Source organism: Eumetopias jubatus, unplaced genomic scaffold (assembly GCF_037043125.1).
Source record: "Eumetopias jubatus isolate StellerSeaLion01/CBP00866 unplaced genomic scaffold, mEumJub1_p1.0 scaffold_10, whole genome shotgun sequence".
Classification (NCBI taxonomy): Eukaryota; Metazoa; Chordata; class Mammalia; order Carnivora; family Otariidae; genus Eumetopias; species Eumetopias jubatus.
Window position 1 is genome coordinate 21495201 of NW_028274816.1, and position 23564 is coordinate 21518764.

The 23564-nt window shown below is 59.1% G+C and overlaps 4 protein-coding genes across 10 annotated transcripts; 2 read left to right on the forward strand and 2 right to left on the reverse strand.

Annotated features, from left to right (window-relative positions):
- Positions 1 to 121: 121 nt before the first annotated feature.
- On the forward strand, positions 122 to 8255 carry HSF4 (heat shock transcription factor 4). 5 transcript variants are annotated; one of them, XM_028096461.2, is made up of 14 exons: positions 122 to 309; positions 915 to 1023; positions 1116 to 1243; positions 1344 to 1468; positions 1737 to 1812; positions 1958 to 2022; positions 2558 to 2660; positions 2915 to 3045; positions 3167 to 3394; positions 3924 to 4029; positions 4134 to 4199; positions 4324 to 4393; positions 5129 to 5241; positions 8174 to 8255. In XM_028096461.2, the coding sequence occupies exons 1-13, from the start codon at positions 187 to 189 to the stop codon at positions 5233 to 5235; spliced, it is 1437 nt and encodes a 478-aa protein (XP_027952262.1). In that variant the 5' UTR covers positions 122 to 186; the 3' UTR covers positions 5236 to 5241; positions 8174 to 8255. The 5 variants fall into 5 exon arrangements, with proteins under 5 accessions (XP_027952262.1, XP_027952247.1, XP_027952268.1 ...); XM_028096446.2 differs by lacking the exon at positions 8174 to 8255 and adding an exon at positions 5553 to 5637 and having other exon boundaries at positions 5154 to 5241; XM_028096467.2 differs by lacking the exon at positions 8174 to 8255 and adding an exon at positions 5553 to 5597.
- On the forward strand, positions 8182 to 9183 carry NOL3 (nucleolar protein 3). Its single transcript, XM_028096496.2, has 3 exons — positions 8182 to 8476; positions 8637 to 8954; positions 9034 to 9183. The coding sequence occupies exons 1-3, from the start codon at positions 8182 to 8184 to the stop codon at positions 9039 to 9041; spliced, it is 621 nt and encodes a 206-aa protein (XP_027952297.1). The 3' UTR covers positions 9042 to 9183.
- Positions 9184 to 9595: 412 nt separating this feature from the next.
- Positions 9596 to 17341, reverse strand: MATCAP1 (microtubule associated tyrosine carboxypeptidase 1). 2 transcript variants are annotated; one of them, XM_028095517.2, is made up of 7 exons: positions 17252 to 17341; positions 14023 to 14647; positions 13797 to 13940; positions 13439 to 13571; positions 12182 to 12487; positions 11927 to 12024; positions 9596 to 10929 (listed from the first exon to the last, which is right to left on the reverse strand). In XM_028095517.2, the coding sequence occupies exons 2-7, from the start codon at positions 14590 to 14592 to the stop codon at positions 10765 to 10767; spliced, it is 1416 nt and encodes a 471-aa protein (XP_027951318.1). In that variant the 5' UTR covers positions 14593 to 14647; positions 17252 to 17341; the 3' UTR covers positions 9596 to 10764. The 2 variants fall into 2 exon arrangements, with proteins under 2 accessions (XP_027951318.1, XP_087883540.1); XM_088027414.1 differs by lacking the exons at positions 9596 to 10929; positions 17252 to 17341 and having other exon boundaries at positions 11930 to 12014; positions 14023 to 14988.
- A 502-nt stretch (positions 17342 to 17843) lies between these two features.
- EXOC3L1 (exocyst complex component 3 like 1) lies at positions 17844 to 22644 on the reverse strand. Of its 2 annotated transcripts, none has more exons than XM_028097309.2 (13): positions 22521 to 22644; positions 22135 to 22295; positions 21834 to 22053; positions 20683 to 21295; positions 20486 to 20603; positions 20225 to 20350; positions 20025 to 20125; positions 19707 to 19817; positions 18838 to 18967; positions 18586 to 18708; positions 18353 to 18508; positions 18137 to 18261; positions 17844 to 18033 (listed from the first exon to the last, which is right to left on the reverse strand). In XM_028097309.2, the coding sequence occupies exons 1-13, from the start codon at positions 22564 to 22566 to the stop codon at positions 17844 to 17846; spliced, it is 2220 nt and encodes a 739-aa protein (XP_027953110.1). In that variant the 5' UTR covers positions 22567 to 22644. The 2 variants fall into 2 exon arrangements, with proteins under 2 accessions (XP_027953110.1, XP_087883541.1); XM_088027415.1 differs by having other exon boundaries at positions 18353 to 18515; positions 18584 to 18708.
- Positions 22645 to 23564: the final 920 nt, after the last annotated feature.

Consider the following 23564-nt stretch of genomic DNA (forward strand, 5'->3'; position numbering starts at 1 on the left):
CCCTTCAGTCCGCTGGTGCAGCGGCCGCGGTCTGAGCCCCGCCCCGCGGGTTCGCACGTGGCCCCCACCTGACCCGGCGCCCGGAGGCGGAGTAGGGCGGGGCGGGCGGCAAACGCAGCACTTTCCACGGCTTCCACAAGCCCCGCGGCGCCCGGCCCGAGCGCTTAGCCGGGCCGAGACCGCGCCATGCAGGAAGCGCCAGCCGCGCTGCCCACGGAGCCGGGCCCCAGCTCCGTGCCAGCCTTCCTCGGCAAGCTGTGGGCGCTGGTGGGCGACCCGGGGACCGACCACCTGATCCGCTGGAGCCCGGTGAGGGCTGGGGCCCCTCGACTTCCCCAGTGGTCCCCGGGACCCTTCCACGTCAGTGAACATCCATGCCCACCCCACCCCCGCCTGGGACGGGGCTGTGGGTCCCTCGATTCAGCTGTCCAGTGTAGTTTACCTTGGAGGGGGTGTGCGTGAGATGGAGGTGAGGCGACTTCCTCCGGACCGAGGAAAGGGTAGGAGTCTTCTGGAGACCTAGAGCCTGAGGGATCTTCGAGGTCATTTAGTTCCCATCCCACCCCAACAGACAGATAGGAAAACAAGAGACCTGGAGAAGGGAAGGGCTGGGTCTGGTTCTAGCTCAGAGTGGCATCCTGGGTCTGGGACCCGTCCAGGGCTGGGGACTCAAGTCTGGCTTCTGCTCTTTCTTTCCAAGAACCAAGTACGGAGTCTGGGTCGGGCTAGGGTAGGGATTCACTGTGGCCGCCCCAGGCTAGGCCTCAGAGCCGGTTCTGGCCTGGCCTTGCCCCATGTCTCCATGAGCGGCAGGCCGGGTCCCCAGAGCGCGGGCCTGGCCGTGGGCGGGCACGGCTCACTGTGTCGTCCGGTCTCCGCCCGCACGGTGAGTGGGCGGGCGGCGTTCTTGGCAGAGCGGGACCAGTTTCCTCGTAAGCGACCAGAGCCGCTTCGCCAAGGAAGTGCTGCCCCAATACTTCAAGCACAGCAACATGGCGAGCTTTGTGCGGCAGCTCAACATGTGTGAGTCCCTAGGACCGGGGCGGGAAGTGGGTGCGAGTACCTTGGTGCTCCGGGATGGGGCAGTTTACGCCCCCCACGCTTCCCCTCCCTAGACGGTTTTCGGAAGGTGGTGAGCATCGAGCAGGGCGGCCTGCTCAGGCCGGAGCGCGACCACGTCGAGTTCCAACACCCAAGCTTCGTACGCGGCCGAGAACAGCTACTGGAACGTGTGCGGCGCAAGGTGGGGGCGGCCTTCAGGAACCAGCAAACCCGGGTGGAGGTGTCGAGACGGCTGGCCCTGTCCTAGATGACTCTGAATTGATGGTGCCTCCCCCCTGCAGGTGCCTGCGCTGCGCACCGACGACGGCCGCTGGCGCCCCGAGGACTTGGGCCGGCTGCTAGGCGAGGTGCAGGCTTTGCGGGGAGTGCAGGAGAGCACCGAGGCGCGGCTGCGGGAACTCAGGCAGTGCGGGGGAGGGGGCGTAGGAGGGTGGGGAGGGAGAGGGGGAGTCTGGGCGAGAGGACACTGGCCGCCAGGCACTCCTTGTGGACAGCTCCTTCCTCGCTCATGTCTTGGTGCCTCCATCCAGACAAATGGGCTGAGCTGTGGAACTCTGTTCTGCGTGGATGGACGCTCATCCGAGTGGTCGTGGGTTTAGACCTGCCATTCTGTGGGGGGTGGTGACTGGGCGGACTCTCAGATGCCTCAGCACCCTCCCACGCCTTCCCCGCAGGCAGAACGAGATCTTATGGAGGGAGGTGGTGACTCTGCGGCAGAGCCACGGTCAGCAGCACCGGGTCATTGGCAAGGTGTTCTTCTCCCCCTACCCCACTTCTCTCTACCACTCCTGAACACACCCACCTCCTCTGCCCAAGGCGGCAAATCCACCTGGAAGTGCCTTGTTGGGTGGGTACAAGGTCTAAAGTATGAATTAACACTTTGCTTCCTCTTTAGCTGATCCAGTGCCTCTTTGGGCCACTTCAGACAGGGTCCAGCAGCGCAGGAGCTAAGAGAAAGCTGTGAGTGAGAAAGTCAGGGATGTCCACTCTCACTCTCCCCTCCCCCCCCACACACACTTTCAGGAGCCTCCCTCCCAGAGGCCCCATGCAGGGACTCCTCCTCCAGAAGCCTTCTCTCTCACCAGGAATCCTCATTCTTCTTCCCTGCACTATAGTTTTCCTCAACCCATGGCAATCTCCCCAAGGTCCCTACCCCAGGACTTTCCCTCTCTCCCCTCAATTCGACCACGAAATACCCCCATTCCCAGATCCCTATGTTCTAGGACCTTAGCCCCAAATTTCCCCTCCAGCAGCCCCTTCCCCCTCACCCCAAACCATCCCAACAGCAGAGGGTCTGGGGCTCAGACCATGCTCTCTCCCTCCCCTCTCCATCCCCAAAGGGCCCCCATTTCTGGGGGGAGCCCCTTCTGCCTCCAGCATGTGACTGATACCCTGGCAACAGGCCTCAGCTCTGCTGACTTGGCTGCTGGGGCCTGAGGGAGGGAGGTGCAGGCTGAGAGGCATGGGGGATGAACCTGCCCTGCCCCCTGCACAGGTCTCTGATGCTGGATGAGGGGAGCTCGTGCCCAACACCGGCCAAATTCAATGCCTGTTCTCTACCTGGTGCCCTCGTTCAGGACCCCTACTTTATCCAGTCGGTAGGTTTTTGCTCATCCTCCCTTCCCTAGGGCACAAATAGGCTTATGGAGAGCCTATTCCTTTCCCCCATTCCCTAACAGGAAGAGAAGGTGGAGGCTAGCCTTCCCCGCCCCCCAGACCCAGGCTCCCCATCATGGACTGAGCCTCCCCCCTCAAACCTTACTCCTTAGACCTGGTCCATGTGGGTACTGGTTGGGTTCTGTCTCACCCTGTTGCTTGAGAGAAAGGACTGGGCTTAGTCTTCTACTTACAGCCCCTCCCAGAGACCACCTTGGGCCTCAGCAGTTCTCACAGGGCCAGGGGCCCTATCATCTCTGACATCCACGAAGACTCTCCATCCCCTGATGGGACCAGGCTTTCTCCTTCCAGCAGCAGCGGCAGGAGGTAAGACAGACTAGGCCGCCCTCTGGGGAGCTTGTCGGGGAGGGCCTGGCAGCCCAGATGACTGTGCGGGAAGGGGGGGAGGTCAGTGCCAGGGTCTGGTTGAAGCTTTTCTCTGGTGCAGGGAGAAGGGCCTGGCACTGCTCAAAGAAGAGCCGGCCAGCCCAGGGGGGGAAGGCGAGGCCGGGCTGGCCCTGGCCCCAAACGAGTGTGACTTCTGCGTGACAGCCCCCCCACCACTGCCCGTGGCTGTGGTGCAGGCCATCCTGGAAGGGAAAGGGAACTTCAGCCCCGAGGGGCCCAGGAATGCCCAACAGCCTGAACCAAGGGGTCCCAGGGAGCTACCTGACAGGTAAGTAGAGTCCATTCTTGACTGTGAGCCCTGTGGGTCACTTTTGCAGATAGACTACTGCTAACTGACTTCCCAGCCTTGCCTGCCTGTTGTGGCTGAGGGGGAGATCAGGCAATATGATCTGACCAGATATCTCAGTTGCTCTAAAGAGTACCAGCATCAGAGTGCCCTGGAAAGTAGAAACTCCCATCAGGTCAATCAGTCTATCTAGGGTAGAGCCCCAGAATCTGTATTGTAATGGAGTTCATTTCGGTGATTGGAAACATTGTAAAGTACACAGTAGTTTAAGAACCAGTGGTGTTAACAATTCCAAAGCAATGGGACATATCCCAAGACCCCAGTTCCATAATCCAAACCTCAGGTCGAGGCTAGGAAGCAGAGGCGTTCTTTAAGCACCCTCTTGTGTGGGGTATCTTCTCCTACCGTTTTGTAGATGTCCGATTTTGATCCTGATGTATACAGGTTCTTTAGGAACCTGATTGGGGGTGGGGGGGAACACTGCAGGCTGACAGCTGTTCTCTTTGTGCAGGGGAACTCTGGGCCTGGAGAGGGGGCGGCGGAGCCCAGAGCATCTGCTACCTCCCATGCTGCTTCGGGCCCCCCCTGAAAGTGTGGAGCCTGCAGGGCCCCTGGATGTGAGTACACCTTCAGCAGGGCAGGGCATGGGGCGAGGGGTGTGGCCCTCGGTGGGGTCTGTTTAGCCCAGGGGAGGGCGCCACTAACTGAGCTCTTCCCCCAGGTGCTGGGCCCCAGCCACCAAGGGCGAGAATGGACCCTGATGGACTTGGACATGGAGCTGTCCTTGGTAAGATGAAGGTGGGGGAGGGCAGGGGGTTAGAGTTACTGAACCAAGCCCTCAGCCAGAGCCCCAGCTCCCCTCCTCCACTCCCCCCCCCCCCCCAGCTGCTTCCTGAGGTTCTCCTTTGCAGATGCAGCCCTTGGGTCCAGAGAGGAGTGAGACTGAGCTGGCGGTCAAGGGGTTAAATTCTCCGGGGCCAGGTAAGAGTTTTAGTGACTCAGGACCTTGGTCTGAGCTGCCAGGATTGGGTGGGCTGGGCAGTTTGTGTTTTGGAGGGAAATCCCCAGAGTTCAGGTGGCCCTTGGGAGAGCTGTCAAGGCTACCCATCCTCTCATCATTGGGTGAGAGTGGGCAGGTTGAGAATGGATGTTTCATCCTGACTGACCGGAGGGCAGGACAGGTGAGGCTCTCCTTCCTGTCTCTCCCTGCTGAGCACGGCCCAATCCTCCTAGGGAAGGACTCCACACTTGGGGCACCACTCCTGCTGGATGTCCAAGCGGCTTTGGGAGGCCCAGCTCTTGGCCTTCCTGGAGCTCTAACCATTTACAGCAACCCTGAGAGCCGAGCCTCCTACCTAGGCCCAGGGGCCAATCCCTCCCCCTGAGACCCGCTTTACTCTGAAGCCAGCCTAGCTGAGGGGCTGGCCTGCAGCAGCACCCCCTTCTGGGCTTCCTGGTGCCCCTGGAAGAGGCTGAACGAAGACCCTGCTACTCTGCAGTCCTCCATTACTGAGCCCTGCACATAAACTGCATTTTTTTTCTGTTTCTGGTCTCTTTTCTCTACCGACCAGGGAGCACAGAAGTTATGGGTTGGCGCGGGGTAGGGGGGTAGGGGGTCGACTTTGCATTCATAGAAATTTCCAGAGGCTAAGGCTTTAATAGCAGAACCCCTGGAGAGTGGAGATGCTTGGGGAACCAGCCCCTAGTTCTGCTTAGGCTCCCGTCCTCTGGCCGGATCCAGGGCTAGCACGTGGCCGCTGCAACGTCCGGAACCCAGGGGCTTTTGGGGTCACATCCAGCTCCACAATGCATCTGCTCTGTGATCCTGGGTAAGCCGGTCCCCTTCTCTGAGCCTTATCTGGGATAAACAGAAAGGGCTCAAGGAGAAGATGGATGTAAAGCTCCTGGGAATTGCCAGGCCCCAGCAGGCCCAACTGCCCCCTCCCTGACATATTCGGTGCACCCGGGGTGGGGAGGGAAAGCGGACTACGCGTAGAAGTGCAGGGGTGCGCGGCCCCCGAGGCCTGCCTCCGGGTCCCCACCCCCTCCCAGTTCCCCTTCCCCACCCCCTCCCAGTTCCCGGCAGCCCTGGCCGCCCCGCCCCCGCCGCAGCTGCTGCTCCCACCCCCACCCCGCCCAGCCCTTTCTGCCTCGTCATCTACTGCCCCGCGGAGGCTCGACGCATGAGTGGGGCCGCCCGGAACGCATAGAACCGGGAGCCCCACCCCACCCGGCTGGGGGAGGGAAGAGAAACTAAGATTGGGCAGAATCCGCGCCCCCCCACCACCAGCCGCGCTCGAAGGAGGTCTGTGAGCACCGCCCCTCCGCGGGATTCAAGCAGTGGGACGGGGTGGAGGGGAGGTAAGGGGCGCCTTGTGATCGCACTTTCGCAAAGGCTCCCGCAGTTTCCCACGACCCTCGCTCCTTAGCATGAGAGACCGCGCAGAGAGGTGGGAGGGAGGCCGAGACCTCCCTCGATGCCTCGCACCTGGAGCCGCCTGAAGCTCCGGGAAGGATTTGGTCTGTGACCCTTGAAGGACTGGCCGGGACATAACGTCGGTATTCACTTGTGAGCATTGGCTTGCAGCTGGGGTCTCTGCACCCCAGGCAGGACAAAGTGCAGGACTTGGCGTACTGCAGGGAGGAGGCTAACATGAAAATAACTTGCGGAGCAATGAGGGAGAAGGAGGGGCCAAGGCAATCTGCACCCCCCGCCCCCCCTGCACTTGTACTGAGCAGGTCCTGCACCCCTGACTGGGGGGACAGTCTTTGGACGTCTCAGCTGGAGAGGGCAGGGGGTACATGAACACAGTGCAGTGATGTCAGCGTGGTGGTAAGAGTATATGCTGTTACTGGGGCCAGAAGGGAAGGGACCAATCTGTCTTTGGGACACTCAGGCACTGGGGTAGACAAGGGGGCATTTGAGTCTTGGGGGATGGGTTCACAGCATGGAGGAAGGGGAAGGGTATTCCAGGCTTAGGGAACAGCATCTGCAAATGTTTTGATGTGCCAGGGGCTGGCACGGTTCTCCCAGCAGGGAGATGTGGTGGTGGTGGAGAGAAGTAGGTGGGGGAAACCTGGCTGTCCAGAGGGGTGGGAGGTGGTTTGAGTGGCCAGGCCACATAATCTTGATTCTCTCTGAGGGGCAGTGGGGAAAGGAGACAAGTAGTTAGGGCTGATATTCTGCTTGGCAGGAGATCTCGTAGTTCAAGCTAGAGCAAGTCAGATTCCAATTCTGCCGCTTGGTCTCTCTGAACCTGTCTCCTCATCTGTAAAATAGGGACAATAAATCCTGTCCCAGAGACTTGTCAAAGTCACTGTGCTGTGAGGGTGATGTGATGGAAGTGAGAAGTACTTACAGAGACTGTCATAGGAGATGAGGTGATGATGCTGGGGCTGAGGGAGGATGCTGATGGAGACCCACTGAGTAGTGGAGGAGTAGCATTTGTCAGAGATGCCACCTGAAGGGAGAGGGGGGGGCAGGGGGTAGTTCTGGTTTCTGCTCAGTAGTCTGGGGGAAGCGCTGACAATTCAGTATAGCCAGGAGTGGTGAAATGACCAGGGAGGCATAGCATGACACCAGGTGGTAGTGAGAGAGACCTGGGAGGCAAGATGGGGGCTAGGACCACAGCCACTCTCCCAGACCTAGAGCCAGGTAGAGAAGTAGAGGAGTGACCTCAAAAGGAGGATGAAACCCAGGAGGGTGCTTGTGTGGACAAAGCCAAGGCTAGGGGAGATGGGCTGAGAGAAGGAGTGGTCTAGGGCCTCTTTGCCCCTTAATGCCAGGGGCCTTGCTGCCTGCGTCAGATCACCCCACAAGTGATGGGCCATTGTCCTTGGTTGTTAATAAATGGACAAAGCAGATTAATTTCTGCCTAACACCCGCTGCTTACTACAGTCTCTCAAAATGGGAAGGTCCACGGAAGAAAACAGTAAAAGTTCAGCAAGCACTTGTTGGCAGCTTTTATGAGTTGGGTCCGTGGTACTTAGAGATAAAGCAAGAGAAGATTCCCAGGGCAGCAGGAGACAGTTGGATATCTGTCAGGAGATCTTGGTCAGAGCTAGGACTCAAGAGAATTCAGGTAACCCTGCTCAGGTATTAGGGAACCAGGACACAGTGGTGGCATTGGTGAGGCGCTGCAGGGGCAGAGCCTGTCCTGGCAAGACGGCCCTCAGGGTCAGAATAAGGAGCCTGGACTTCTTTGGTCGGTGAGGAGAGACTCTCAGCACCTGTGCCCTGGGTGCAGAGGGGATTCAGTGCTTTGCAGGGTCTAAGCTGGACATGAAACGCTAGACTAAGTAAGAGGTTAGGATGACAGAAATATTCAGCGGATAGACTGGAAAGGACCCGACTGCAAGCTGGGTGTTGGGTAGCGGGATCAGTTGCGGGTCTTTCTGCCTGTTAAGGTGGGGAAGCAGGCTGGGAAAAAGAAGTTAGTTCGGATAAACTGGGTGTGAATAGAATGTAGGATCCACAGGCAGCCCGGGGCTCAGGAGGGACGTGCTGACTGGGGAGAGGAGTAGAGAATAAATAAGGACCCAGGGAGAGCATAGAGGAGAGGAGAACCACAGCTGACATTTAGGTGCCCAAGGAGAAGCCTGGGGAGGAGACTGGGACAAGCCCTCTGCTGAGGAGCTGTCCGGCTGCCGGGGTCGAGGTGAACTTAAATCCCAACCACGAGTGTTTACTGAGAGCCTGGGAGAGAGGTCAAGGGGGGGGAGTCCCGGCTCCCACTACCTCTTTCCCCCTCCCCCATGCAGCCCCCACCATGGGCAATGCGCAAGAGCGGCCCTCAGAAACGATCGATCGCGAGCGGAAACGCCTGGTGGAGACGCTGCAGGCCGACTCCGGGCTGCTGCTGGATGCACTGTTGGCGCGGGGCGTGCTCACCGGGCCCGAGTACGAGGCGCTGGACGCGCTGCCGGATGCCGAGCGCAGGGTGCGCCGCCTGCTGCTGCTGGTGCAGAGCAAGGGCGAGGCCGCCTGCCAGGAGCTGCTGCATTGCGCCCAGCGGACCACGCGGGCGCCCGACCCCGCCTGGGACTGGCAGCACGTGGGCACCGGTGAGAGCGCGGGGGGCGGGGCCTGAGCCAGAGCACGGGGCGTGGCGTGAAGGGTAGAGTGGGGAACCAAGTAGCAGTCTCCCCGCCCCCCAAATGGGTGTGTGTCAAGGATACCGCAGAAGCGTAAAATAAGCCTCGGATACCCCCACCTCCGCCCCAGGCTACCGGGAACGCAGCTACGACACTCCATGCCCTGGCCACTGGACACCCGAGGCACCTAGCTTGAGGACCACTTGCCCCGAACTGCCCAGAGCTTCAGACTGCGACGAGGCTGGGGTTCCCGGGGGCTCCGAGGCAGTGCAATCCGGAACGCCCGGGGAACTCAATCCGGAGCTGGAAGCTGGGGCCTCTGATGAGGCTGGGCAGGATTTGGAACCAGAACCAGAGGCAGAGGCAGAACCAGAACCTGAACTGGAGCCAGATCCCGAACCCGAGCCAGAGGCTGAGGCGGGTGACGAGGCGGATGATGAGTCTGAAGGTGTGAGGCTACCCAAACCCGGTGCCAGATGGGTGGAAGGGTGGCCCCACCTGACTGACCACTTTTTCTCTATCTCTAGATTCCTGAATGCCTGAGCACTGACAGGCCGCCCCTGCCCAAGCCGGATAGGACCTGGGATCCTGCCCTGGCATTGGGGGGGGGGGTGCCACCAAGTCTCCATCTGACCCGGTACCACTAGAAGTGAATAAACTCCGGAGGGTCAGCCTGGGGTCTCTGTGTGACTCTGGCTTTTTGCCCAGAATTAGGGTGTGGGTCTGTGCCCCTGAGGCTCAGCAACCTGGGCAGCTCTGTGCCCCACTGTCCGGTTCTTAGCCCCATTTCATCCTCAGTACTCCAAGCCGCACCCCCCTGGAGCTCTCAGTCCCAGGCCCCCGTGGGACAAGGGCCAGACCCCTGGGCCCTGCCCTACAGAGCTTTTCCCCTCATGCAGCAGTTGAAGGGGGGGGGGCTATATAGTCACCTGCCCCACTTCATGGAAGCCCTTGGGCCTGGTGCACAGAGCCAGGGAAGGGAGACTTCTTTCCACTTAGGGCAGGCTAGAGCTCACAGCCTTGGGAAGTGAGATTAGGAGAGAGGAAGAGGAAGGGATCTTGGGTAGACAGAGCCCATACACTTGCGTATAATTGTTTTAATTGTCTTGTTTCTCTCTGGACCGGGAACTCAGTGAGGGTGTTCTGACCAGTAACTGGCACACAGAAGGTGCTCTACACATAGTCACTGACTAAACGAATAAGGACTTTCCAGTTGCATTTCTGAATTTTATAGATGGGAAAACCAAGGGCAAGGGTGAGAGTGGGAATGGGTCAGCATCACACAGCGGAGTCTGAGGTGAAACCGGAAGCAACCACCACCTCTACACCTTCTTGGTCCGGGGGGCTCAGGACTTGAGACAACAGCTAGGGGCTTGCCCCCCAGGCTCAAGTGTGGCTGCTGCCAGCCTCTGGCACCATCTGCCAGAGGCCAGCTGTGAGGGTGTGGGCAAAGACAGGAACAGCACAGGCCACTGGAGGGCCGGGGGCAAGGCCAGGTGAGCTCTTGGGGTTGACCCACAAGGCCTAAAAGACTGTGTGTGTGTGTGTGTGTGAGAGAGAGAGAGTGGGGCTAGGAGCAGTTCGTGCCTTCCAGAGGAGCTCTGTTCCCTCCACCACACCGTCAGAAACTGCTACCTCCCAGCCCCAGGAAGCAGAGCACATAAATAGGGTATAAATACATGGCCAGTGGGAGAGGCAAAATGCTAGAAATCACACCCCAGCCCAGCTGGGTCTCTACTGCCAGGACCCCTGCCCCTTGAGTCTCTGTGAAAGCCAGGCCCTCAGACCCAGGCAGTCACCCCAGGAGAAGGGAGATCCCCACCAGGACCCAGTGAGAGGTAGACAGCGTGAAAGCTGAAGGAGCACCGAGGGGCCAGGTGGGGGAAGGGAGAAACTGGAGTATGCAGACACCCAAAGCCATCTCATGCAAGAACAAGTTTCTACTCCCAAACCACCCCCCATCCCCATCATGCTCAGCCTCCCTCCTGCCCCCAGGCTTCCCCTCCACTCAACAGAGAGCTAGTGGTAGGAGGGCAGACTCATTTTGCTTGACATGCTACTGCTGGTCCCAGGGCCTGAGAGGCTAGCAAGGGACACAAACCCTCTGATGTTGCCACTCCTACCTCCTGGGATGCTCCTGCCCTCCCAATTCCCCAAGAAACACCCAGGCCATGGAAGCACAGAACAGTCAGCTTCATGTTCTGGGAGCTGATCTGGAGCCCTCGTCCAGGGCCTCTGCCTGTAGCCCTCAACCGGCATCAGTCAGGCAGCAGGCGGCCCAACTCTGCCTCATCCAGCCGGTTGGTGGCCATGATGTGCTCCAGCTGCTGCCGGTAGCGCGCCAAGTCTTGCATGAAGTGGGGCACCCGGGTATTGTCCAGCACCCCATGGGGCCGCAGGTGGTCTACATCCTCATAAGACACCTGCAGGAAGGAAGCTGGGCCTCAGGGGCAGCCAGAGGTAGCCATGGCTTTCAGGTAGCTGGTCCCAGCTCTCCACCAATGGCTCATGGCCCTCTGCTCCTGGAATGCCTCCCTCTGGATCCACTCCCAGTGTTATGTACCCTGAGGCTTAGTCCTGGGTGTGTTTGCTCTCCTAACCCCAACCTAGCTTCTTCCCTCACTTCCAAACCTAGGTATCCAGCTGCCTCCTGAACACCTTTCCCCGATCTCCCTCAGGGACCGCAGACCCCACACCCACCACTGAACGCCGGGGTGCCAGCTTCTGCCAGCCCCACGGTTCCCCTCACGGTTCCCCCCTCACGGTTCTCTAGGTCAGCTTGAGGGAAGGGACCTGGAATATGTCACCCTCCAACTCAGGGTGGCCACTGGGTTAGAGGAATTCCACTCTCCAAAGAGCTTTCTCCAGCTTGCCCCTCCCGCTGCATGGCCACTGCATGGCGGTGACCAGACCGCCATCAATCCCGCCAGAGTGACTGGAAAGGCAGTTTCCTCCTCCCCCTGCACTCCCTTCCCTAGGCCTCTCTCTCCAATCCACCTCCCATATAACAGCCACAGGGAGTCTTCTAAAGCAAAAGTTACATTTTCTAAAGCTCTCCAGGTACCCCGTTGCTTCAGGTAAAGTCCACCTTCCTCAGCCTGGCACAGATACCCAGAGCCAGAGATTTGGTCCCTGGCCATTTCTCCAGCCTCCTCCCCCAGACTTTCCTGACTGCTCCCCAGGCCTGAATGCTCACCTTCTTTGAGATGTGGTATCTACACATACACCCACAGTCTAGGTCGAGTACCTACTTTTGGCTGCCAGGCTGTCATTTCTTCTTTGTTCACCTCCACCCAGGTCTCCCCACCAGAGAAGCCTGGCACCTAATCCTCAGTCAGGCAGCCATCAGAGGCTCAGGGAACACTGCCGGGACGAGGAAAGCTGGCTGGATCTCTAGAGGTCTGTGGCCTGGCCCCTCACCTTGCCCAGTGAGGTCAGCAATGGGAAATCGATGGTCTGGCGGTGCCGCAGAATGCGCACGATGCCATCCAGGTACACCTGATCCTTGCTGAAGCAGCCTGTGGGGCACGGGAGGGCTGTGAGCCCCTAAGCCCGTGGCCCTCCGCCCCCCCACCCCCCACCGAGGCCACCCCCTGCTCAGGGCACTCCCCCCCCATCCCGCACACCCCCAGGCCTCATTCAGGGCATCCCCCCCAACCCGGCGCGGGCGCCCACCGGGCAGCGAGGTGTCCGTCTGGCCGCGCTTGGCGCGCACGCAGTACTCCCAACGCACGTCGGCGTCCTGCACGTAGCGCGCCAGGTCCTGGAAGAGCTGGCGGAAGGACATGCGCGAGGCGCGGTGGATGGTGTAGTAGAGCAGTGCGGCGCGCCACAGAAAGGGCTGCTTGCGGAACAGCACGCTGTGCAGGCTGGCCAAGCCCTCCTCCGTGGGGTTCGCTGGCCGCAGCCCGTACTGCAGCCGGCCCTCGGCGCTGTGCCACGGCTGCCGCGCGTTGTTCACGCCCCGCAGGTAGTGAGTGCCTATGGGGAAGGCGAGGGGAAGGAGGCACTGGGTAGGTCATCCAGGGGACCAGCCTGCCGGCCCTGTACTGCTACCTCCTACAGAACCTCTAACCGGTGACAGTGACGGTGACTCATGGTGACTCGCATACTCCAGCCCCTCAACTCAGGCTCTCCCGCAAGTTCTCCCCGCCCACAAAACATACTCACCCAACCCCAGGAGCGGGAAGACCCTCCTCAGGTGAACTCACACCCAAAGGCTGAGAGTCCCACACACCAGAATCCCTCCCCACCCAACCAGGGCTACACACACAAACAACCCTTCCAAACTCACACTGCCCCGCACGCCCCTCGGAGAGGTGCAGGAACTCACAAACCACCCCAGCCCCACATCCTGCATGCCCGTATCAATTTGACAGTCATGCTGATGACCCCAGCGAAAAACACCTTTTGCCCAGAGCTACAGGATTCTTGAGGAGGAGAGACAGACAGAAATGAATGATAATTAGTGTCCCATGCTCCCCTTTTCAGCTCAACCTATCCCCTCCTAAAACCCGGCTTTGTGTCCTCAATTAATTCCATTCCTAGGATCTGGCCTTCCACCCACCCTGGAGGGCCTCCGTGTTGGCAGGGCTAGTGGGACCCTCAGAGTACTCCCTCTGGCCTGTCCGGGCCTCAGCAGCCTTGTCCCCACTGTCAAGGGAAATCAGAGAGGAAGTAGAGAAGTAGAGGGAGGAAAAGATACCCAAAAGGAGCAAGAGATGAGGGTGAGCCCAGAGTGGGCAGGCATGTTCTGGCCTACCTCTGTGAGCCAGAGGGAGGAGGTAGCTGCTCACGAAGGGAAAGGGCCCGTCCTCCGGAAGGAAGGGGAAGAAAGAGAGGGGGTGGGGTTACTGGGGCCCCCTGCTGCCCCCCACCCCGCCCCAGCCCCCCTCTCATCCGACCCACCCACCCACCTACCCACACCCTGACCTATCTCGTGCCGCAGCATGCCCTCCAACCAATACTGGCGGGCTCCAGTCAGGTTGATGGCCAACGTTGGTCGGCTGTTCTCCACCATCATCACTGCCTGGGACAGCAGGTCTTCACTCAGCTGCACCACAACCTGCGGGTGGTAATGAACCTAAGCCATGGCCACCAGCCCTGGGACCAGGGTGCAGGTGAACCCACTGATGGCCACAGGGCAGGCAGGCCACACACCCTTCACCACCTTTGCTCAGAGCCAGCTGCCACCTTATTGGGACAGGGGCTTGCCTGGGATCACAAGCTGGGCCTGGCAGCCTGGTTTGGGGCACACAGAAGAGGGGCCTCGAAGACAGGGCTAGCTCACCTCCCCAACGCAGCCCTCCTTCTGCATGTATTTGCGAACAATGGACCAGATCTGGCACTTGGTCAGCAGCTGGCCCCCCGTTGCAGCTTCAAAGTGTTCATAGGTACCAAACTTCTCCAGGACAGCCTCAATGATGCCAACTGCCTGCACATAGGGTTGCGGTGGCTGGTCAGACCAGGCCTCTTGGGTGATCAGGACCAGGGTGAGGTGGGCAGGCTGAACTGACCTGATGGATGAACTGTCCAGAAGCTTCACAGTACTTCTCCAGCACAGCCGTGGGCATGGGCTCCTGGTACTCAAACTGTGGGTTGTAGGTATAGTGGGACTGGAAGAACTTGTCCCGCTCTCGGTCCATATTGGTTGGCCTCAAGGCCACCAACATGCAAGGGCTCTTGCTGGCACCACGGCCTGCATCCTTTCGAGTCTTAGCAATGTGAGGCAGGGAGGCTGCAGACCGCAGGGTGCCCCCGCCTGGGTCCCGTCCCCGTCCAGGTGGGCCCCGACCCTGGGTGCCACCCCCCCGCCGGCCAGTACTATTTACAGTATAGGTGCTCTCACTGCGACGCATGTGTCCACGGGGGCCCAAGTGCAGCTCTGAGAAGGGCTGCAGCTCAGGCCGGGGCCGCAGGGCTGAGGGGATTGACAGAGCCAGGGGCAAGGCCAGGGACTGAGGCCAGGGGTACAGCAGTGTCCCATCTCGGTCTGAGGGCTTCAGCCTATGGCCCAAGGATGAGGGACTGGCTGGTGGGCTGGGGGGTGCCTGTTCATACACTTGAGCCCCTGAGTCCAGCACCATTCTGTCCTGGGGTCACATCCAGCCGGGTCACTCCAACTCCCCACACTGTCGACTTCTGGGGACACAGAAGGGCATGTGGAGGCCAGTATGAGTGGGTGTGGCCCGAGCACCAACAGGCCTTGTGCTCCACACTGCCCTGGCTGGGTGCTTAGTGGGCTCGGGGCCTGCCACCAGGGGTCTGGGTAACAGCCCCTCACCCCCATCCCCGTGTCCATTCCCTCCAGCAGGCTTACCCAAGGAAGCTGGACTGGGGGAAGGGAGGAGGCAGAATTTATACACTCACCTAGATGGTGGTGCTGGAATCCCCTTAGACTATGAGCTGCTGAGAGCAAGGCCTGAGCCCCTACTCATGATTTTAATCCCTGTGTTCAGCACCCACCCAGACTGGGAGCTGGTATAGTGTAGCCCCAGTCGCTGGGATGAAGGCTGAGGGGGCCTCACCACCTTCTACCTGCCTTCCAACTATGGCGTTTTCTCAGTCTCAGCCCTCCCCTCCCACCTGGCTCCACCACCTCCTCCAGCTCAGTTGGCCTCAGTCAGGTTGAGTGCCTGCATGCCCCTTGCTTATGTTAGTCCCTCCACCTGGAATGATCTCTCTCCCCTCTGGGTCATCTATTTAAATCCGAATTAGAATTGGCTTTTGGGGGAGCAGAGGGAGACTTCAGCAAGTTCAAGCCAATCCTTGGTCTGTCTCCTATCAGAGGCCTCTTTCTAATGGTCATCCAAGGCTGGCATTGGCACGTTCACCCCTTGCTCTGTACTAGGGCTCAGAACAATCCAGTCTCTCCCCAGAGACTGACTGAAGGCTCCAGAATCTGAACTTCTTTGCCTGCTCAGGGACACAATTCCAGCATTTCTCCAACACCATCAATCTCTTCCTCTCTACTGGATTCTTTCCAGCAGCATAAACACATGCTGTTATTTCTGTCCTAAAAAAAAAAAAAACAAAACCAAACCCTCACTTGACCCCACACTCTTCTAGCCCCACCGCATCTCCCACCAGCTGCTCCTTATTGCAGCACAACATCCATCTGTATGCAGTCGGATTCCTTCTTTTCCTCTTAGGTTTCACTCCAGTTAGGCTTCTGTCCCCACTTTCCACTGAAACTGATCTGACCAAAGTCACCAATGATCTTCATATTGATTTGGCACACTTGACATAATTAATCATTTCATCTTGGGAACATGTTCTCCACTTGGCTTCTCAAACACACTCAAACATATTCTCCCTACCTCACTGGCTGTTAGTTCTTGGTCTTTCTTGCTCATCATGCCTGTCTTCCTGATCTCCTAACGTTGTAATGCCTCAGGACTTGGAAACTATGAAAACGTCTCTACTTTTCTCCATTTATGCTTACTCCCAGGGTGATCTCATCTGCTTTCATGATTTTAAGTACATCAGCCCAGACTTCTATAAACTTCCGACTAGTGTTGCCAGTTCTCAATTCAACATCTTTACTTGAATGTACTTAACAGGCATCCCAGACTGAACATGTCCCCTATCTGGAATGCTTTCCCCCAGATAACTGCAGGGCTCACTCTCCCATTTTCCTCAGATTTCTGCACAAATATGTTATTAGACAAGTCTCCCTAACACACTCTATATAAAATAGTAAACCTCCTCTTTCCTCGCCACCACAATCTTCCTTTCTCCACATTATTGGTCTCTGAAGCAGTGGTCACCACCTGAAGTACAGTATATGTCATTATTAGCTATCTGCTTTTTCCTTTCGAATGTTCACAGCTGTGTCTCCAGATCCCAGAATAGTACCCGACCCAGAGCAGTTGCTCAATAAATGGATGAACCCAAGAGCACTTCTCCTTCTAGAACTGGAATCATTCCTTCCACGCATTATGTTTCCATATCTAGTTTTGATCCCCTGCCCCCACCTCCCTTCCCTCTGCCTAGTGACCAGCTGTTTGAAAAGATTTCAGGCCTCAGACTTCACTCTTCTCAACTAACTACACTTTTCTGGACTCCTCACTGGTCTCTGCGCCCCTCCCTTCATCCCCCCCCCCTTCTTTCATTCGACCTACCTCTTCGCAATTACCAAGAATACGCCTGTTTCTTTCACGTCTCAGGTTCTTTTGCCAAGAATGCCCTCGCAATGTCTCCTTGTAGCAAACTCCTAACCATTCCTCAGGTCTCGGTTTAGGTCTCACCTCCTCCGGGAAGCCTTCCTGGCGTCTTGGAGGCTCCCAGGGTCTAGGCGGCTTCTTTACCACCCTAAGCTGTCACTGTCGGAGCCTAGATCCGTGTCCCCACACCACCCCCTTAACTCCCTCAGGGCAGGGACGGATCTGTTTGACCCCCATGTCCCAAGCACCCAGCACTACATGCGGAATGAATGAAAGATGGCCGGGGAGGAGCCCAGACACAAGGCGGAGTCTGGTGACAAATGAGAGGGTGTGGCCTACGCCAATAAAAAACTCTCGGAGAGGTAACGTGGAAGAGGAGCCAATGGGGACGGGGAGCTAGAGGAGGGGCGTGACCTGCAGCCAATAAGTGGCGGAGGATGGGGCAGGGGGCGTGGCCAATGGAGGGCGGAGCCAGAGGACAATGGAGGGGGGGGTTCCTGGTTAGATGAGTAGGGGTCGTGTCGCGTGCCTTCGCGGCCTCTCGGGGGTGGGGGGTTCCGTCCGCGTACCGCGCCCCCACCTGTTCGCTCCTCTTCTCACCACCGCCGTTCCCGCTCCGCAACACCAGTCGCCAGCCGCCCAGCCCGCGGGAGCTGACCGCCGGTGACGCACGCACTCGGCCGCGCGCACGCTCACGCGAAGGCGCGCCTATTCACGTCAAATTCGGCGGCGGCGAGCACCCGAGAACACAGCTGTGGGTGGGGCCAGGCAGAGCAGAGGTGGCGGTGTCCTCCACCAAGTCACGCCCCTGGGCGCGGCGTTATCTTAAGCCCGCCCCCTCCATGAGGACCCGGCGGGTTTCCGCGCTTCAGGTACTAGTCGGCCTTCAGAGTCTGGGCCTCGACACACAAGCTCACTGCCCTGGCGCGGATAGATGGGGCTGAAGTCCACCTATGGCGGCAGAAGCTCGGGTACTTGGGAACACAGTCCATACCGGGCTGATGTCAGGATAGGTGAGGTGCAGCCCATATATGAGGACTGGAGCCAGGATACCTTAGGCGTTTCACTGAGCGTGGACCCCCTAATCATCGCACTTTTATTTTATCCCCCTTCCCCCAGTACACAATTCAGGCGTCCGGGGGCCGTCACTGTATCCGGAGGGCAGCCCGGCGTCAGGAACAGGGCCCCGAGGGAAGGCAGGAGGACAGCGCAGGAGCAGGTGCTGGGACGAGGCTGAAGAGTGCGCGGCGACCGACAGAGGGCGAGGGCTGTGGGCCCGCCTGCAAGGAGCTGAGTGCGGCCAGGCGCTGCTCCCGCGACACGTCCCCGCGCAGGTCCAAGAGGGCAGAGACGTGATCCTCGCTGCGGGGACACCAGAGAGGTGTGTGTCAGCTCCGCCCCGCTCTTCCCGAATCCATCCTCCCCTCCCTCCGCCCCCTCCCCGCACCAGAACCAGTCTTCGCACCTTACGTCTGGAAATTTTTGTCGCAGGCCTGCCACCTCGAGGCCAAGCAGCACGGGGTCGCGGAGGTTCAGCAGATCCCGCAGAGCGAGGAGCACTGGCGCGCACTGAACACTCTCCTCCAGGCCCTGAGCACCGCAGGGTAGGTCTCGCGTTCGCCCTCGACCTCCACCCAACCACTGATACTCCCGCTCATCTGCTCGCCTAATGAATTCTCACCAAACCAAGGAAAAGTTCCCGAAGCTGGGCCGCGTCGTGCTGCAGGCGCTCGGCCGCCTGGGTCCTCTCGTCGGCTCCTCGGCACACCAGGCGGCCCTGCATCAGCGCACGCAGGTACTGCAGTACCACCGTACGTTCCGCCTCCGCCAGGAGCAGCTGCGGAGAGCGCAGTGGGTTCAGCATGCCTTTCCCATGGGCGCTTCCCTACTCCCCAGCCTTTCCCCTAAATGCACCTGGGCCGCAGGATTCCGCACGCGCCTAAAATCTTGGCAGACGTGCGCCGTCCGCTCGCACACATTGTCCAGCAGCTCTGGGCTCGACAGCCACCGGCGTGAGGGCAGAGCCGCGAACAGGGGCTGGGGGTGAGGGCAGAAATGGGGTTGAAGGAACGATCCAGAACTAGCCGAACGATTCCCCCTGCTGAGACGCACACCCATATATGTTGTATCTCCTCCCCCCACCCCAATCCCCACTTGAAGCCTTACCTGGAGCTCCGCCAGCAGTGCCTCCAACACCAGGCGGCAGATCCTCCTCTGCAACTCGTCCAGCGCTGTCTCCACCGGAGCCAAAGCTCCTGAAGCCGCCCCGTCGGGCTGCAGGACCGACACGGAGGAGCTGGACGGACCAAAAGTTAAGGCTTCAGGACCAAGGCCAAGGCCCTCGCGGTCGTCGGTTGTCTAGCCACTCTGACGCCACCTAGTGGTGCAAGTGTGTGGCGGGAGGGGGCAAGAATGGCGGCTCTCTGCAGTTCTGTACATCTGGGGCTTGGACTGAGGATGGGAGTGGTGGGCTCAGACAGCTAGAAGGAGCCCAACCAGACCTGCCTCTAGTTCGCAATGTGACTTGGAGCAAATCATGTCTTTTGGTTTCTGTTTGGGTAAGGGAAGAGTTTAATCCCAGCCAGGAGGGATTCAAACTCATCATTAACTTGTTTGTTCTCTCTGCCCCCACCCCAAAGAACATAAGACCCAAGAGGAAGGGGATTTTTTTCTGTTTTGTTCACAGCTGTAACCTCAGACATTACGTGGCACAGAGTAGGGCCTTGGTAAGTATGCGTTGGATAAATGAATGAATGAATAAATAATTGGTACTGTCAGGCAAGCACCGATAGGTTTTTCACACCTGTTATATGATTCTCAGAATGTACCATTATTACCCACACATAATACTGATAAGAAAAATGAGATTCAGAAAGATTAGGTAACTCATCCAAGGTCACACTGTTAGCAATTAGTAGAACTAGGATTGGACACTCAGGGCTATGTGAGTCTAAAATTTCTGATGACCTAGTGTGGACTGGGTCCATACCTAATTGGGGTTCAGTCAGGGGTTCTGTGGGGGAGGGTTCTGGTACCTGAGTGCTGATTGGTGGTTGAGGGTGGCCAGCAGGTAGGGCACGTAACAAGGGGCCATTGTTTCCCCCCTGGCGTGGTCTCGGGAGAATCGGATCAGAGCATCACTAAAGCTGCAAAGGGCAGAGGTAGTTCCTGTACCTGTCACCCTGGCGCCCCCACAGCTTGAGTCCCTGGTACTCCAGCCCCACCTCCAAGAAACCCAAGACCCTGTTTTGAAGAAGCCCTTTCCCCCTGGTGTGCCTTATTCACTCAGAGCCCCCTTGGGCTGCCCCAGGAGCAGGGCTAGGGGCCGGACGTGGGTCAGTGCCTTGGCAGACCTCCTCAGGAATGTGCCCAGTTCTGAGAGTGCCATGCCCTGCACCCGCAGCTGCAGTGACTTGCTGACCAGGCTGCTCACGCGAATGTTCTCTTCCAGGATCTGCAGGCAGCAACGGGTGGTCATCAGCAGAGTCCAAGTTCTTTTCTCCTCCCCTTTCCCTCTGGGGGCTTCCCACCTGCCTGGCCTCTTCCCACGCACCTGCAGCACTATGGCCGGCATAGGTGAGTGGTAGAAGCCAGAAGAGTCTGTGCCAGGTTCCTGCTCTCGGTTCCACTCAGCTACCTCGCCATCCAGTGCCTTCTGCAGCCACTGGGTCACATTTGCCTGGGGAAAGGGGCAAAGGGGGGCAGGACGTAGCAGAGCACTGATCTTGCTAGAGACGGGTAGACATGCAACTCTGCAGATACAGGCCCACAGCTGGTGGCAGAGCTTCTCTGTACCTGGGCCCCAGCTACTCACCTGGATTTGGGCCACAAATGTTGCCTCCAGCTGTTCAATGTTCTCTGGGGTCAGGAGGGGCTCCAGCTGAGACACGTCAGCCTCAGGCCCCAACTCTAGGCTCCCCATCATTTCTGGCCTGCAGATGGGCAGCCCAGTGTCACTCTGAGCCCCCAGCCTCTGATCCACCCACTTCCCGATGCCCCGAGGGTACTGACCCCAGGTACACATGCAGTACCCAGTGCAGCAGGGTGAAGGCATCAGCAGCTCCCAGCTCAGGCCCTCCCAGGAGTTGCTGCAGGCAGCGGCGCAGTCCACTGTGCAGGGTGTGGGCCCACAGCTGGACCACCTTGTAGTACGGTGGGCAGCAGGGTGCTACTAGTGCTTCAGCTATAGACAACTCGGCTGGTAAAGCCACCCGCAGAGCCTCCAGCCACCCTGCCAGGGCCCCCGGCTCAGGCAGGAGAGGCGTCCCAAAGTGGGTCCTGTCCAGGCCCTCCTGCAATGCCTGCAGACAGCGCTGCCGCCAGCCCCTGGGGGCCAGCTCCAGGGAGGCTGTGTACCCAGCATCCACTTCCGCCACACGCACGGCAGCCACCAGCTGGGCTGGGTCCTCCCGCGCCAGCTGCCCTGCGGCCCCGGCAGCCGCCTCCACCGCCTGGCCGAGAGCCTCAGCCAGGGGGCCCAGCCCCTCGAAGACTGGCAACTCCAGGCCCCCCAGAGGTGCCCACGTCTCCTCTTGCAGCTGCTCCAGCTCCCGAAGGCACACATATGCCTCCAAGAGCTGCCTGGCATCAATCAGGCTCCGCGCGTGGGCCACTGTGGCTGGCACTAAGCAGGGAGGAGAGGAAACTGCCCTGAGTCTCAAACCTCCCCTCTGTATGACGGGTACAGCAGTGGGTGCTGAGGCCCTAGGGCTGCAGTGAGGTGTAAAGTGTTCAGCAACCAGTACAGCAGAGCACTGACTAATCTGAAAGGACCCAGGGAAGGGTCTAGAGACCCGGCAGGCCAGGTGTAAATTTCTGAGCTGATGGAACAAGAGGAAGCCAGGGATCCTGGAGGCAAGGCAGTGTGGAATTCGTGGGGCCATGCTAGCGGCTATTTAATACTTCAATAAGTTAGCAACCAGGGTGGTCAGAGCCACTTGGCTGAGTCTCAGTCCTGATTCATACAACTCATACTTGAGAATCCCAAATGAGCCAATTTGTATCCTGCTTCATATGCCATTTGAAGCCTGAAATACTCTCTGGAAGGTCCCTGGTGTGGCCCTCCATGCAATCTCCCACTAGTGCGCCAGCCCCTCGGTCAGTGATGGGTGTTTATTGACTAACGGTTGGGGGGCTGAGGACCAGGGCCCCCGCACACTCACCTGCCCAGAGCCGGGGCAGCAGCTGAGACAGGACCTGCAGCTGCTTGTGCTGCGCCACCTGCTCCCGCAGCGGTCTGAGGGTCTGCATGGCCTCTGCCGTACCCTGCAGCAACCCATGGGCCTGGCCCAGGGCCTCACGGGCGCCCTGCACAGCCTCAGAAGCCTGGGCCAGCTGCCACACACCCGTCTTCACGCCCTCCAGGTAGGACTGCACCACCGACTGTGGGAGGGAGGCAGCCAGTGAGGCCTGGCCAGTCCTACAGCCTGTCCCCAGCACTCCTTTCCCCTGACTGATGCCCACCTTGATGCGTGCTTCCAGTGAACAGGTACGCTGAACCTCACGGCTGCGGTACTGGCCCAGTCTGGCCAGCTGCTCTGGCCGGTAGAAGACACCCGAGGCCCATTTGAGTGCTGCTCCTCGGGCCAGCCGCTCCGCCCTCTCTTGCTCTGGCCACCCAGGCCCTGGGCAGGAAGAGCCTGGGCAGCCTCGTCAGTTGGGCAGGGCCTGCAGGAAGTGGCCCGAACCTGCTCCCCTTCCTACTTCTCAGCCTGTCCCCTAGGGCAGTCCGATCCATTCCTCTTGCTGCCCTATAGAGCTCCGGCCAGCCCTGGCAAGGAGGATCCAACCCCACCATTCCCATCTTTCTTGCCACCATCCCTCCCTTAGCACACCCAGAGGGCTCATACCAGGGGGAAGTGAGGGCTGCATTTCATCCTTGGTTGCTGAGTCCATGGCAGTCCCTCGAGGAGCTGGAGATGAGGTAGGAGTGGGGGTGCTCCTGTGAGCTGCAGCCTCAGGCTAGGCCCCTCTGAGAAGGAGGAGGGGGTTCTTGTCCAGCCCCCTCAGGAAATGATGGGGAGACTGGGTTTCTCAGTTTTGCCCCTGCAGACGCCAAGTGAGGCAGGGTAGGCACAGACCTCTGCTAGCCCCAGCTCCTGCTCTGAATTGCAGAGGACAGTTTGGTACAGAACTCACCAGGCTTGACCAGGCATCCAGTTCTTTCTCCTTTGAAAATAGTCTCGGCCTTGAGGATGGCCCTCTCCCCCAGTCTTCAGGGCAGAGCTGGGTATTCTCTTCACTGGCTCACAAGGCCTGGGTGGTTCCAGCCCACACCTCAGCATGTAGCAGAATTCTCCCCAAGGAAGCCTCTGTACCACCTCCCCGCCCAGGAGCACCCTCCTCCATCCAAGGCCAAATGCCCGGAAAGGAAGGAAGCTGAGTCTCTGGCCTTTTATTCCCAACAGGAAAGTGCATCTGCAATGTGGGATGGGGTGGGGAGGGCTGGGCGCAGCTTCCTTGGGGGGAGGGGGTGTACTCCCTGTAATCCCTGAGTCCTGCCCAGCCCATCCAGGACCTCTTTGTGCTCAAGACACAGACGTGAACTAGACGGCCCCAACCTGGGGTGGAGAACGGTGTGCAAATGTGGGTGCAGACACCATCACAGTAGGAAAACTGTGTTGATGGCTCCTCAGAGGAGGGTAATGCATCTCTGCAGAGAAGTGAGAGGCCACAGGCTATTGTGAGGGAGGTGTGTGGTAGGCGATGGTGAGAGAGGGGTAGAAGGGCTAAGAAAGCTGTGTTTGTCTTGAGAGTTAAAGGGGACCATGGAGAGGGCCACCGGGTAGTAATAATATAGTGGACACTTGTTACCACCCAAATCCACCCTTCAGGACAACACCACTTGTTCCCCTAGCTGCCAGGAGTGTAGGTTGCTGAGGTGTCACAGCTGA